The following is a 15,748-nucleotide window of genomic DNA, read 5'->3' on the forward strand; positions in this document are numbered from 1 at the left end:
GATTTAACGCGGAACCATACGGCTTCACTTTGAACGGCCGGTTCACACCGACGTCCAGCGGTTGGAGTTACTTTGTCAGACCTCCCGGAATAACAGCAAGCATAGCGTTCATATTTTTCACTTCTTTTTTTATACTGTCTGTGAGATGGGCGCATAGAGTCACAGATCAGCAGCGATGGTGATGTGTGGAAAATACCACCGGGTCCCCGCAAACATACACCTGCCTCAGCCACTCATCATCATCCCTTCATCCATCCAGCCTTTTTTGAACATTTTGTCATTTGTGCATGGTAGAAAGTACAGGGATAGCGAGATTTACATGAAGTTGAGAGAAAAGTTGCGCGAAGCAGCATTTGTTTTGAATTTGGATACAGGAAGGAGAAGCGGAAATGACTGTTATTGCGTCATGATGTTCTCCGCGCGTCGCTGGTTTGATCGGGATATCCCGAATGATTAATCACCATGTAAACAGGGATAACCCTGTTTGCTCATGCATGTAAACGGAATATTCCAAATGTTTCAGTAACCGGAATATTAGCAATAACACCGACACACCGGGTCGTAGCGGATTTGGTCATATTGTTTAAACTGTGTTTTGTGATTAATAAGCACGGTTTTTAATTATTTTGCGTTGGATCAATGTAGCAAATAAAATCGTTCGGGCCATCCAGTTCCTCAACCATCAGTTACGTGTTTCACATGAGCAGTTCAGGTAAAAACGGCAGTCAAATCAGCAGAAATGTCAGTTTACTGGATGAAATATATTAATTCCTGATAAAATAAGTTTTAGTGCACAGCTCTGCTCATGTACACATGTGAATGAGTGTACGTTTGTGTGTACATGAAAGTACAATCTGCATTGAGGCTTCTTGCTTTGGGAATCCCGGTCTGTGATTGGACGCTGCCTCTGCGTCGCTGCTGCTCATTTGCATAAAGTTGAGATTTTTCAATTTCAAATTGACACTTTCGGCGTGCTGCTCCCGGCATCTCCGCTGCCTCTCGACGCGCGTTTTCATAGAAAATGAATGGCAGCCGGACACCTATGACGCCCGTGACGCTTTCAGTGTGAATCCAGGGTTAATCTTACAGTACATATAGTCCTGTTACTAACAAACATTATTAAGTTCCCCTGTTGGTCCCACGCAGGTTCAGTGTTTGTGGTCAGATATCCATCAGTCGCCTGCCTGAGGGCATGAAGCAGCAGGGTCGCTACAAGGTCACGCTGACACACCTGGGCCAGGACAACGCATCCAGTCGGACCATTGACTCCGACCCTCAGGGCGCCTTCTGCTTTCAGGCCAAACCTGGAGACTACAGCGTCCATGTAAGACTGCGGCAGCATTTAGTTTTGTCCCTAGGAAATGCATAGTCTGTATGAGCTCTCAAAACTTGCAGAGAGATTAACTGCTGTCTTGATGTGTGTTCTGAATGACAAGTATAAGCAGAAGTTTAGTCTTTTCAATGGCAAATATTTCAAAGCCAACATTTGTATCAGACACCAAAGAAAAGAACACCAAAGACAAAATTGTAATGCATAACTTGAAAACTAAGCAGAACACTAAAATCCTTAACTTATTAAATATTTTCCCCTCAAATTTGTCCTTGATGCACAAGTAAATAGATGAATAGATTCTATTTTGTATCAATAAGAATCATTAGTTGAAGCAGATATAGATCCAGATACAGATCCATCCAGTCCATTTTGATCAACTAACAGTTATTAAAAGCAATATAAAAACAAAGTTTGAAAAAAGACAAAGCGATTATAATTTAAACGGATGTGAGCTATTTACAAAACCAAGATTCAGAACAAAAGTGTTGCAGCAATGTGTTTCCTTGCACAGAGTCTGTTTATGAAACAATCTTGATAAAGAATCTAAAGAACCAAAATACACTGGTGTGTTTTAAAAAAGATTGTTAAAGACGCTATAACGACAAAATATAATGAATTAGGTTAATTTGTTTTGTTCTCTGTAGCATTGTTTAGATAATCAATGAAGAGTAAGATATGATGATTTTGATAGAAATCGGTGGCATGTTGGCCTGCAGCGGTTTTTAGTTCTATTTTATTAGTTAAATACATTTTATTTATTTTTGGTTTAATTATTTGTGTGAGAGGCGCAGATTATTTCTCCTCCTTTTCATTCAAGTGTGTGAAACTTATGTTGTGTTAACTGTTTTGTGAACAATGAAATAGATACTTTAAATAAAATAAAAAAATCCTAAAAATTATGGATAGATAGAACGTTGAGTTTATGAGACCAATAGAGTTTTAGGTGCATTTTCAAAAATGACTGCTGTCAGTGTATATCTTGTATTGTGAAGGGGAAAAGCTTTGCTTTCTGGGGAATAACTGCAGCTTACCTTCCACATGTGTAGGTGTCGCTGCCGGAGCCGGAGGTTCGGGCCGGCCTGGCCCTGCAGCCTCAGGCCCTGCAGGTCACCCTGGTGGACCGGCCGCTCACAGACCTGCTCTTCACCCAGTTCATGGCTTCTGTTTCTGGAAAAGTCTTCTGCCTGGGTAAAAGCTCATCAGCCACACTTAGAACCTCTGCTTTTATTACTCGTTTGGCTTATTAGATTAGAAGACGATGTTAATGTATTTACAATATTAGAGAAAATCTTTTTTAATTGTAGCCTGTTTTACACCGCAGAGCATTCTGGATAAGGGTAACATAAGATACTAAAGAACCTGTGGGCACAACAGTGAGATAAAACAACTTCCATTTGGCCTCAGTTTGAACATGAAAACAGTGGTAGGCAATAGTGAATTTATAACTGCTAAGTTGTATTGAGATGAGAGACAAAAGTGAGTCTAAGATTTCTGTCTAAAAGCAGCCTTTCGATATTAGTGGAGGAGCTGCACGGTCTCTCATCAGCTGTTCAAAGTAAATGATGATGGTTAGTGCAAAGACTCATGCGACTAGACATTTCAAGCTCAAGTAGTTTGTGATGCATTTCTGGTTTGATTCTTGTGGTTTTCAAGGTTAAAATGGCTGAGAACAACTTTAAGCTTAAGATTTTCGTTTGTTTCAGTCAGGCTCAGTCAGTGCTTTTGGGTAAGGGCGAGGCTTGCTCGTTGATTAAATCCAGGGTCAACTACACACTACAAGGAGTACAGTTAAAGCAGTGGCAATATTGCAGCATTTCATCATTAACTACTCTTTCTTTGAGCTTTTGTGAAAGCCAAGCCCACTCGTGTATCAATTATATTTAAAAATGGAGTGGGACATATTAATCAACATATTTGTTGTCCTCTTACAACAAACATAACCCAAAATATATTTCCTGTCAGTTGATCGAAGTTTACCCAACAGATCTGAGCAGCGAGTGAGAACACAAGTGTTGCCTTTTTTATCCGTTAGGGAATCACTAAATAATTGACCGATTTGAATAATTGGCCTTTTGACAAGAAGCTACAGCCAAAAGCAGCATCAAGTGGCGTAAAATTGATTTACTGCTGGAGTGTGAAAGTTGTTACATTATTGAAACTGACCTTTGTGGCTATTTTAAGTAACTCAGAATGTCCAATCATGGTGGGATTAATAGTTCAAAAGATGTGAAACGATGAAGATTTTGAAATAATTCAAATATTTCATGAATTTTTGTTTTATTATGTATGTTAGTTGGAGAGGATAATAGAACATATTAAGCATCATTAATCTTATTTGTTGGGGGTCATTTCATTAATACAGATTTCTTTATCTGAAATATTGCGTCAGCCTGTTGTGTATGAAACAATGTTGTTTGTTGACTTGCAGCTTCCTGTGACGATCTCTCCGTCACCCTGCAGCCAGTGAGTCGGCAGGGCGAGAGGAGGACGGTGCCTTTGTCTGGCAGCAGCGACATCCTGAGCTTCTCTTTTGACAATGTTTTACCCGGGAAATACAAAGGTTATTTCTGATTTAATGTGCATTTGTTTTTAATACATTGGTTATTTTCATTGCTTTTGTAAATCAGCATTTCAGATAGGCATGATTATCAAGTCTCATTCTGTGTATTTCTATTCAAATATGACTGATGCTTTTGGAATGACAGTAGAGAAGTCACTTTCCAATAACCAACTTTCAATCAAAACTGCATTTAGTATGTTTTTTTTTTTTGTCATTGGGCAGCTTTTCTTTCTTATACACAATCTGTTACTTTTCCTCCAAGCTGTCTGCTGCTGCTGCTGCATCTTTACTCAGCTTAGAACGTTGCCACCCCAGACTGATATGGGGTGTTTACTTTCTTAAGCTTGAGCTTAAAATAAAACAATCGAAAGTTCCTTCTATTGAGAGCACCGATTTTCTTTTTTTTAAGTAATTATTTACTTTTCTTTCTCATTTTTATAATTATCAGTGGGCATTTCTCACGAGGAGTGGTGTTGGAAACACAAGTCCCTGGAAGTGGAGGTTCTTGATATGGATGTCTTGGGAGTTGAGTTCAGACAAATCGGCTACATCCTGCGCTGCTCCCTTTCCCACGCCATAACACTGGTCAGTGATCAGTCATTTATTACATTTCTAGTGTGGTGCCATTTTCAATGATTGTACATCTTTATTTATGAAGTGATTATGATGACACGTGTCAGATTGAGTGTTTTCTTCTGTGCAGGAGTTCTTCCAAGATGGCAGCAAACCTGAGAATGTTGGCGTGTATAATCTCTCCAAGGGAGTCAACCGCTTTTGCCTCTCGAAGCCTGGTTAGTTTTATTCTCCTGGCCTCCTAATATAATTAGTGATGCACCGAAATGAAAATTTGTGGCCGAAACCGAAAATAATAATAAACACTTGGCCGAATACCGAACAATACCGAACATGGTTCCTCGCAGTTTTTCATTTATTTTGCCAATTTTTAAACCATTGCATAAATCAAATAAATTTGATTTAGGCATGCTTTTAAAAGAAAAAAATCTTTTACAAAATTACAAGGTAGAAAACATTTGTTGAACATAAAAAACTGAACATTTTTTAATTTCCCAGCATTTCTTAAATATTCCAGCAGACATTATACCAGCAAAGAACAATAACTTAAAATAAAAAAATTAGCAAAATACATTTTTTGGCCATCTTTGAGCTTACGTTAGGTTTAACTGACTGAACATTGTAACATAGGCCTTAAAACAATAAAAATGCATTAAAGCGCTCAGGGTTTTTTATCATTTCAAATGATAAATCAAACTTGTAGTGCTGAAAGACTTTGCAGATGAGCCCCCTCTAGATATTTGAGCAGAACATTCATTGCAAACAGCCATTCTTGTATTATTCTTTGCCACTCTAAAATACTTCCACACTGCTGACATGTTTGCACCACTTCACTCCACGCTCTTTTATCTGTTTGATTTCGTCATCTAAACGCACCTGTAATAGATTGATTTATGTTGTTTTGGTTCCACCTGCTGGTGAATGTTATGTAAAATTCTTATGTGGTTAGTTTTTGGTTGGCCAACAATTTATGTGGTGCGCAACAGTTACGGAGCGGCCAGTCTATTTCCTTATATTACAACGCCGTTATTAATTGTTCGGTTTTTTTCCCACTTATTCCACCGAACACCGAAAGTGTTTTTTTGCCATTTTCGGCCGAACAATTTCGGTTACCGAACAATCGGTGCATCACTAAATATAATGTTAGTTAGCATACTGAAAAAGTACCAAGGCCTGGCACTTTTTCCCTTGTATTTACTTTAGGGTACAGTAATTTTAAGATGGAAGGTCTGTGTCTGACTGACTGTAGCTAAATATAAAATTGGAATAATGTAATTAATCAACTAAAACTGTCTTGTCCAGGTGTTTACAAAGTCACACCTCGCTCCTGCCATCAGTTTGAGCAGGACTTCTACACTTATGACACGTAAGTAACAATGGTTTGTCCATTTATTTCTGTGGACCTGGAATGTAAATGTTTTAAACTAAAGATTGATTGTTGGTCTGCAACAGGTCAGCTCCCAGTATCCTGACTCTGACTGCAGTACGTCATCACATGACGGGACTCATCAGCACAGACAAGATTCTAGATGTCACCGTCACAATCAAGTAATTATGAGTTAGCATGGCCAAGTTCGTTCTAGCTGTGCATCCGTCGATCAATATCCCATTCCAATGTGTCTCCCGAAACGATGCTCACCCTGTTCAGGTCGTCCATTGAGAGCGAGCCGGCGCTGGTGCTGGGTCCCCTGCGCAGCCTGGAAGAACAGAGGCAGGAGCAGCAGCTGCAAGAGATTCAACTGCGGCGTCAGGAGCGAGAGCGGCGAGCAGCTGAGGAGGAGGGAGGCGGCAGAGACGACAGTCCTCCCATCCAGGAGAAGGCCGACGACCTGACTGGCCCTTTCCACTATGAATTCTCTTACTGGGCCAGGTCAGTACCGCAACATTCTCACTGATCCTCTCTACACTTCACAGTCTTGTAGAGTAAGGACTGCAAAACTATGGTATTTTCATTAGCTTTTGGGTTTGTAAAGTAACTCCTGGTCTCCATAGCTTATTTCCTAACAAAACTCTGTGTGAAAATCTTACTCAAGAGACAACTTCAATGTATTCAAAGAAAAAAAAAACACAACTATTGTTCATGAACCTGACATTTGATGTTTCACTCCACCTCCAAGTTAATTCAACATGTAATGGTTTGGATCCAAACTAGGCATGGGGCGATATACGATATTATCGTATATCGCGATAAAAAACGGCCGCGATAACGTTATCGTGGGGTACTGTAATTATCGCCAATTTTTTATTTTTTTTTTATTATTTTTTTTTTTTTTTTTTTTTTTTGGTCACACAAGGCTACTAGCCAGGTAGAAGCCAGTGTTTTTTTTTTCATGTATTTTATTAATATTATTTATTATTATTATTTATTTAATATTTTTTCAGAGAGTAGTACAATCCGTGTGCATTTGACTACTGTGGCACTTTATTTTCACTCAATCTTTGTGTTGGCCATGCAGCTTTTGTTTTACTACTGTTTTACTGTTGTTGTACTACAGAGCAGTGCCTTTATTTTATTATTTTTCCAGAGAGCCGTACTAAGTAGCAGGCAGCCAGCCACTGTTAAAGTTTCAGAGAGTAATACAATCAGTGTGCATTTGGCTCTACTTTGTCACTTTATTTCTATTTGTCACTTATTTCTTTCGACTCTCAGGGAAGTATTTTCTTACAAAAAAAGAAAGTTCAAATAAGTACCGGTACCGGTACTATAGTTTACACTTTGTAATGCATAACATTTACAGTACACTATTTGTTCTCCACCTCCACCTCAAGTGTCACTGTGTTGAGAATGATTTGAGAATAAATGTTCTGAAGGAACCAGTGGATCCGCGGTTAGTGTTTTTCCTTGCATTTTAAGAATTTTATAAGCGACGCGCTAATATCGTGATAATATCGTAATCGTGATATTTTTGTCCACTAATATCATGATATGAAATTTTCATATCGTCCCATGCCTAATCCAAACAACATGGTTAACATCTCTATGAAAGTTTTAATATGCCATGCTTATTGAGACCTCTTTAAGGGCAGATATTGTTTTAACATTGTTTGTCCTTTTTTCGAATATTTTGACTAATCTTCAGAAGGGTCAGCCACATGCTATTGCCTGGATATAAAATGAATGTGACTATTAACATAACATTGGAATTGAAACGTTCATTACTATTAAGAATCGTATTTGAGCCGTCCATGTAAGTGTGAGACCATGTTATCATGCCCTGAACAAAATTACAGGGCAGGTGAGAAGATCACGGTGACTCCATCATCTAAGGAACTGTTATTTTATCCACCTGAAGTAGAGGCAACTATCACAGGAGGTAAGCGCCTTCTCGCACACAACGATTTTACAAACATCTACAGCACCAGTCAAAAATTAGCAAAAAATTGAGAAAATGAGCCAGAAACCCTAAAGTGTTCACTCTCTGCTGACAGAGTCGTGTCCGGGGCGGCTGGTGGACATCATCGGGCGTGCAGGTGTCTTCTTAGAGGGAAAGGTGTCTCCAGAGCTGCAGGGTGTGGAGATATCGATCACTGAGAGAGGAGCTGCTGCGCCGCTTATTTCTGTGGCCACTAATGAGATGGGAGCATACAGGTATGAGAGCCCAGAAGCAAGAATATAGAAGGTTACCGAGGGTTGGAGGTTCAAGATGAATAAAGTACGCAATGCTGCCTGTGACTTCTGCTACAAAGGTTCCAGTCTAATGGCAGTGTAATGCTTTGCCTATCAACGCAAGACCCCAGGGCTCTCTTTGACATGTAAACCACATTAATCATTAAAGAAAGATTTATGCAAAGCTCTCTGCAGTCGACTTGTAACTAGAAATCTTTCTGTGACCTCATGGAACAGCATACTAACAGGCCAGTCTAGGAATACAGCTTTGATATCATGGAATAATAAATAATGAGGTCCACCTCAGAACTCTGAGCATAGCATAAGCGTGAGCGTAGCATAAGTTTTACAGTTGTTTAATGGGTAATTGTCATCTGAGATGCTGTCTTGTACCATTTTCCTCAGCTGTTATGGGGTGGTGAATTACTTTACATGTCCAACTTGGACTGTTAAAATGTCAGATCACAAATAGAGATATGAATGGATGCATTTCTTTGAGTGAACAAAGAGAGTGAACGGAAAGCAAATTGTGAGATCAGAAATTGGAAGCAAGATATTTTTAAATATATATTATGTCATTCAAATGTCACTGGTGAAAACAATTCAAGCTCGATTGCAGTGGTATTTGAAAATGTTGTAAACCTATGGTGCTTCATGATTTTAATGAACTAGGAGTCAGTCTTTTGCCTCATTCCCACATTTCTCATGCTGTTCTTTCAGTGTGGGTCCACTCCACAGTGACCAGCAGTACAACATCAGTGCCAGTAAAGAAGGCTTCATCCTGAGTCCAGTGGAGGGAACTCTGGGAGATTTCAAGGCGTTTGCTCTGGCAGGTGTCACCTTTAAGGTAGATGAGACCCTCATCTGCATCCATGTAGTATTAGTTTACTTTCTTATGAAAATCCTCAGCCACCTTTTGATATACATAAAATGTAGCCAACTTGGGTTTTCATCTAAAGTAGTTTTTATTGAAAACTGTAGTTCAAAGGGAATGTAAAATGACTTCATGAAAGCCTTGTGTTGGTTTGTTCTGAACGTAGATGTAATCTAAAAAAGGAAAAACACAGATGAGTCATGGACCATTTGCTTTGTTGTGTGTTGTCAGTCTTTCTGCTGCATTTGTTAAAAGGGTATACAATTGTTTATTGTGACCATTAGACCTTTGTGCAAATGAGAGTGGACCTTTCAGACAGGTTAAGGCCACGTTTACACGTAGCCGGGTATTTACAAAAACTGATATTTTCCCCTCTCTGTTTTCAAAAATATCCTCGTTTACACGGACTCGCATGAAAACGCTGTTAACGTCATGCCAGCCAATCAGAATCCTGGAAAAAACATCAACAAATGACACGTGTAACTTCCAGTTAAGGCTGATTTATGGTTTCGAGTTACACCAACGCAGAGCTTACGGCGTAAGGTACGCGGCGACGCACACCGTACGGCGCGCTACCCTACGCCGTAGGCTCTGCGTCGATTTAACGCGGGACCATAATTCAGGCTTTACTTCCAAGACGGAACGAGGGTCTGAGAGAATGTAAAATAAAAGAAAATATTGACGGTGGCCAAACAAATTGTAAACACAGGTCGCACTCATGACGCTGCTGGTGACGTTTCTGTCGCATAATGTGACGTAAATCTCCGTTTTCCTCCGTTTTCTCTGTTTAGACGCAAACGTGAAAACTGAGTTTTTGAAAATCTCCACTTTGGCCGGAGTTTTCAGAAATGATCGTTTTTGGGGGCTTTGACCTCCGTTTTCGTGTAAACGAACGGCCAAAACGCATGAAAACGCCTCCGTTTTTGCCCTGTGTAAACGGGGCCTAATTAATTGCCTTGAAGCCCAGAATGCAACATTTACATGTACTTTTGCTCTTGTTTCTCCTTCACTTGTACGTCCCCTTTGAAATTGAACGTTAGCGACAATAAAACCCCTTTTCAGGCAGATGACATCCACGGTTTAACAGTTTCAGCATCTGTCTGTCTATCTAAAGTATCTTCTTATCCATATGCACTCTGTACATAGTATGTTGCACAATTGTTTCTACAGTCACTTCGTTATGAATCATGCCCTGTGTTTGTGCTTCAGATTAAATCGGAGGATGGTCATCCCCTGTCTGGTGTCCTTCTGTCTCTGAGTGGAGGACATTTTCGTTCCAACCTTTTGACACAGGACACTGGGCTTCTTACCTTCAATAACTTGGTAAGAAAGCAAAAGCCCTTTGTTCACCTCATTCCTAGTATAATTGTATTTCTGAGGTGTGCTCTTTAAGCTTGGACCTATTCTTGATTTAGTTGATGCGTATGTTTTTTGCGTTCCATATGAAATAACGTTTGGGTCCTTCTCCAGAGCCCTGGTCAGTATTACTTCAAGCCCATGATGAAGGAGTTCCGGTTTGAGCCAGCATCCCAGATGATCACAGTGGAAGAAGGTCAAAACCTCAACATTGACATAACTGGCATCAAGACGGCGTACAGGTATGATGGCGATGGTACTGCAGTGAATTTAAGCATAGCATAGGAATCAAGTCTTAAAAAAGGACCTATTATGAAAAACACGTTTTCTCTTGCTTTAACATACCGTATTTTCTGGACTATAAGCCGCTACTTTTTTCATAGGTTTTGAACCATGCGGCTTATACAAAAGTGCGGCTATTCTGTGGATTTTTCTTCCACCGCTAGGGGGAGTGCTAACCGGAATTAGAATAAAAACTAAGACAAAATAAATGCAAAGAAGAATACGCTACTTCTTCTTTAGCAGATAGAAGTAGAAGCAGATTTCAAACAAATAAATAGATAAATAAATACCGGTTATTTTCTCTTGGTTCTGTCCAGTTTTAATCAGCAAAGTTGCTGCCGTGTTAAAAGACACTGTTAGGAAAGTATCTATTTAGGTACAAACATGTACATCATTTACAGTTCAAAATCCTTCTGTACATGTAGTAAATATCTAATCTAACAACATAAATATCTGCGGCTTGCATATCTTTTTTTCTAAATAGAGCGGGTGCGGCTTATATATCTTTTTTTATTGTTTTTTTTTTTAAATAGAGCTGATGCGGCTTATATACAGGTGCGGCTTATAGTCCAGAAAATACGGTATATAAGTGTTCTCCCCTCAGCCTGCCAACTCAGAGAAGGAGGAAAGCAACCAAATTCTGCAGTGTCTGTACAGCCGCCCGGATGAGCCGTCCAGTGTGATGTGGATCTACGAGCCGTTCAGATTCTGCTCCCGTCGTTGCCCACCACAACTAATTCCGTCAGCCGGAGCTTCCGCCATTTTTTCGTAGCGATGTATCACGTCATTCAGGCAGCCAATCAGCACAGTGCCTCATTATCATAGCCCCGCCCACTCAGAATCCCACATAGATAATGAGGTTAGAGAATGGGAAGATAAAGACATTCCTCAGAGGCTGAATTTCTAATTTATTTAGCAAAAACAATCAAAAGCTTGTTTTTAAGACATTCAAGGCCTGTTTAAAATAGGTATTAGATGCCATAATAGGTCCCCTTTTAAGCTTTACAGTTATTTAACGTATTGTCATCTTAGTTGCTGTCTTGTACCGTTTTCCTCAGCTGTTACGGGGTGGTGCAGTCCCTGAGTGGGGATGCAGAAAGGGATGTGGCTGTGGAGGCGGTGGGTCAGGGAGACTGCAGCCTGTACAGCGAGGACACCGTCACTGACGAAGAGGGTCGATTCAGACTAAGGGGTCTACTGGTGAGAACGCTACAAGTTATTAAAATGAGAGGTTTCCTGTTATAAGAAAACACGTGGCATTTGAGCAGACAAACTGTAAATGACTGCATACAGCACCCATCTCTCAAATCGTGTAGTCTATCTTTGCTTTATCTTTAAGGCTGTTTGATTAAACATTTTATGATTAAATCATGTTTTCCTGCAGCCTGCTTGCAAATACCTGGTTCAGCTGCGAGCTGAAGGCAATGACCACATAGAGAGAGCTTTGCCTCAGCACCGAACCATAGAGGTAAACACATTTTCTCTCTCTGTATATACAGTATATGTGTGTAAAATCCACAGGGTGTTGTGGATTCACTTTAATATCTTTTCTATCTTGCTTTTAAAGTCCTTTGTTGACTCTGTGTTGGAGTCAAAAGATCTGGGAGGGGTCAGTGTCAAGCTTAACTGTATGCCCCCCCCCCCATTATTCTTTTTATTACTATAATGTATTTCTCCAAACTCGAAAACTGGATAACCTTTGTAGTGAATTGTGAAATTACTGTGAGAACCCTGTGGTAATGATTTAAATCAGCCACCTCATCACGTTGGTCTTTTCTATACTGAGAACAAAAGCAGTGATAATCCCGCCGCCAAGGTTTAAACCTTTCAGTTGGTTTGAAAAGTCCAGCACCTAATCTGTCCTGTGAGGTTTGAAATGCCCTAATTCCACTTAATTCTGTTATTATCACACCATGTGACATGAACAAAAAGTTCTCCCTTCTCATTGTACATCGTCTAAACCAGGACAGAGTTGTATCCTTATATGAAGCCGTGATTTCCCTCGCAGGTTGGCAGCAGTGACATTGAAGGGGTCAACATCATCGCCTTCAGGCAGATCAATCAGTTTGACCTCAGTGGAAACATCATCACGTCTCCTGAACATCTCTCAACCCTTTCGGTAAGACTTGTCATCACTGCAGTTTGGTCTCTTTTACTGAACCTCTATAAATATGAATCCTACAACAGTAGACGCATTAAATGTAGATGGGACATAACATATTAGTACTTATGTCTTTTTTTTTTTTTTTTTTTTGTCCAGGTAAAACTGTACAGGAGTGACAATTTGGACAATCCAATCAACAGTGTCTCTCTGGGACAGTCGCTTTTCTTCCACTTCCCCCCTCTGGACCGGGATGGCGAGGTATCGGTTTACCATGCTAATAACTCGGCTAATGCTTTAAAGCAAGAATTGCCAGAATTACATGTATTTTATTACTTTGAGCATTTTATGAAGCTAACTAGGATCCAGGAGAAGCTGTTGTTGCAGCTGCCGTCACCGGTCTCCTCTTCTCCTCTCCTCCTCAGAGCTATGTGCTGATGCTGTACTCCACACTGTCTCGCTCCCAGTACGACTTCACTCTGCCTCAGGTCTCCTTCACCTCCAGTGGATACCACAAGCACATCACTCTCACCTTCAACCCTACTGTAAGATACACATGGATTTGATGTACCTTTTTATTTGTCATGATGCCACAAATCAGTGTTAACTTAAAGGGGACCTATTATTATGAAAAACATGTTTTTTCTCGCTTTAACATATATAAAGTGGTCTCCCCTCAGCCTGTCAACTCAGAGAAGGAGGAAAGCAACCAAATTCTGCAGTGTCTGTACAGCCGCCCGGATGAGCCGTCCAGTGTGATGTGGATCTACGAGCTGTTCAGATTCTGCTCCTGTCGTTACGTAACCAAAATGTGATTTACATCGGTTGGCTTCCGATGCGTGAAACCACGCCCACAACTAACTCCGCCGGCCGGAGCTTCCGCCATTTTTCCGTAGCGATGTATTGCATCATTCAGACAGCCAATCAGCACAGAGCCTCATTATCATAGCCTCCCCGCCCACTCAGAATCCCACATAGATAATGAGGAAGAATAAAGACATGGCTCAGAGGCTGAATTTCTAATTTATTTAGCAAAAACAATCAAAAGCTTGTTTTTAAGACATTCAAGGCCTGTTTAAAATAGGTATTAGATGCCATAATAGGTCCCCTTTAATGTTTCTTTCTTTTTCCTTCATAAAATGTATCTCCTCGTGATCTTGGTGTGTGTTTTCCCTCAGCGTAAAGTGCCTGACCAGGATGTTGCCCAAGGCTCCTACATAGCTCTGCCTCTCACCTTACTCCTACTCTTAGCAGCATACAACCATGAGAAGGTACATTCCAAGCACAACCTAATCCAGACAAGATGTTCTAAGAGATTTTGTCCGTCAGCTTTTGAATTTCTGAAATGTTTCAGTTGCAATTTACTTCTTATATCTTGCTTATGTATTACTTGTTGTTTTTCTTTTACCTGTTGCTTATGTCTGACCTGTTTTGCAGGTGATTCCCCTCCTGTTGCAGCTGGTAAACCGCATCCAGGGGGTTAGAAGCATGGCCCAAGCTGGCAGTGACAGCGCCGCTTTGGACGAAGCCAAACGTCAGGCCAAGAGACAGAAAGCCCGGCGAACATGAGGCGTCACTCGCTCCATGACCGAGAACGCTGGATGGGGCGCTAGCAGGCGTGTCCACCGCCTCACAAAGCGCCGGTTTACACTCTGAGTGTTTGCGTGTGTGTTTTTTGTGCTAGTCAACTATTTAGCGCATCAATTTGTTTTGTTTTTTTCTTCTAATTTGGGTTCAGGTGAACTCGGAGACCACTTGATATGCATTACCACCACCTCATCAGCCATTCAGAGTCACTGGACCGATAGCTGACATTTTACAGTAGAATTTCTTTTTTCACAACAGTGGACTTGTTAATATTTGTAATAGTCCTTTTTCTACATGCTGTAATTGGTCTTGATTAACTCAAAACGTTAGCTTATGTTTTTGAAAGCACTTACCAACCTCTTATGCCAATCTCAATATTATTAAAAACTATCAGAAAGGCACTCAAACATGCAGACGGTCTAATAATTGATTACTGTTATCAGTAATTACTTAAATGTAAGTCAGCAACAATTTATCATAACACAGGCCATTTCTGATGGACTTCTTATTAGTAAGTGTGATGTAAGGTTGTCTTAATGTCAGTTTGTTCAATAGCTCAGGAAAGTGATTATGAATAGGTAGTTAAAAATTTGGATTTGAGGAGAATTATTTTGTTTTCTTTAAAGGGTGGGCTCGGACAACATGGTGGGGGGGCCACAGGGATAGCTAATAATAATTTATTAACATGTTTATTCAGATGTGAACAACAACCTAGTTTGTATGCTAGGAAGCATCTTTCGGGAGTGTTGGGATTTTTAAGTTACTCTGTCAGATCAAGTGTTTGTCAACAAAAGACTAATCATAAAAGTTAAAATGAATAAAATTCTCCACAAGCGGTCTGTAAGAACCTTGAGTCAGATAAGGCAGCATTGTACTTTGATAAGCTCATTATCTTCCCACACAGCTGTGTACTATACTGTGAAAGTTATGGACCTCAGTTATTTTTGTGTATTTCATTCATATTCTCCTAGTTTTGGCCAACTGTCACAGGGGTATGAAATGTCACTGAATATTTATTGAGTTGAAAGTTATTTCAGGCAGGTCACATTTAAAGAGAATTGATGAATTTAGTTGTGATGGGAGATGGATGCAGGAGATTTGTTGTTTTAATTTGATCAGGATTTGTACTTTTTTGAGGAAATAAAGTTTGATTGGAAAGAAATAAACCTGACCACATCTTTTGCCTGTTGGGGGCAGTGTAATTCTGTACATGAATATGGTGATAAGGTTGCAAGAACCTGATCTTCACACCACACCTCCAAAGTGTTAAGGTACAATGAATGTTATATTTGCGGTCGATCACAAAGTGCACTGCCTTCAGAAAATCAGGTGCTTGATTTATGACTACAGCATCTGTTCTCTGCTTGCAGACCTGAGTGTACTTTATATTCCATATTTTATATTACACATTATTAGTATTTATGAAAAATACAGCCAAAAGAAATGGACGTTATCTTTTATGAGTCTTTTTTGTT

The 15,748-nt window shown here is 40.0% G+C and overlaps 1 protein-coding gene across 1 annotated transcript in view; it reads left to right on the plus strand.

Annotated features, from left to right (window-relative positions):
• The window catches only part of nomo (nodal modulator), a 36,442-nt gene extending 20,977 nt beyond the window's left edge, over positions 1–15,465 (plus strand). The window contains exons 27-46 of the mRNA XM_061722842.1: positions 1,147–1,324; positions 2,380–2,521; positions 3,762–3,893; positions 4,342–4,478; positions 4,597–4,684; positions 5,769–5,832; positions 5,919–6,014; positions 6,115–6,336; positions 7,698–7,780; positions 7,896–8,055; positions 8,794–8,920; positions 10,157–10,270; positions 10,418–10,545; positions 11,644–11,785; positions 11,970–12,053; positions 12,594–12,704; positions 12,846–12,947; positions 13,112–13,231; positions 13,865–13,957; positions 14,124–15,465. Of these exons, the coding sequence (XP_061578826.1) occupies positions 1,147–1,324; positions 2,380–2,521; positions 3,762–3,893; positions 4,342–4,478; positions 4,597–4,684; positions 5,769–5,832; positions 5,919–6,014; positions 6,115–6,336; positions 7,698–7,780; positions 7,896–8,055; positions 8,794–8,920; positions 10,157–10,270; positions 10,418–10,545; positions 11,644–11,785; positions 11,970–12,053; positions 12,594–12,704; positions 12,846–12,947; positions 13,112–13,231; positions 13,865–13,957; positions 14,124–14,255 (2,455 nt within the window). The 3' untranslated portion in view covers positions 14,256–15,465. The remainder of the gene's footprint in view (positions 1–1,146; positions 1,325–2,379; positions 2,522–3,761; positions 3,894–4,341; positions 4,479–4,596; positions 4,685–5,768; positions 5,833–5,918; positions 6,015–6,114; positions 6,337–7,697; positions 7,781–7,895; positions 8,056–8,793; positions 8,921–10,156; positions 10,271–10,417; positions 10,546–11,643; positions 11,786–11,969; positions 12,054–12,593; positions 12,705–12,845; positions 12,948–13,111; positions 13,232–13,864; positions 13,958–14,123) is intronic.
• Positions 15,466–15,748: the final 283 nt, after the last annotated feature.

The sequence above is a fragment of the Cololabis saira genome, chromosome 1 (assembly GCF_033807715.1).
Source record: "Cololabis saira isolate AMF1-May2022 chromosome 1, fColSai1.1, whole genome shotgun sequence".
In the NCBI taxonomy this organism is placed as follows: domain Eukaryota; kingdom Metazoa; phylum Chordata; class Actinopteri; order Beloniformes; family Belonidae; genus Cololabis; species Cololabis saira.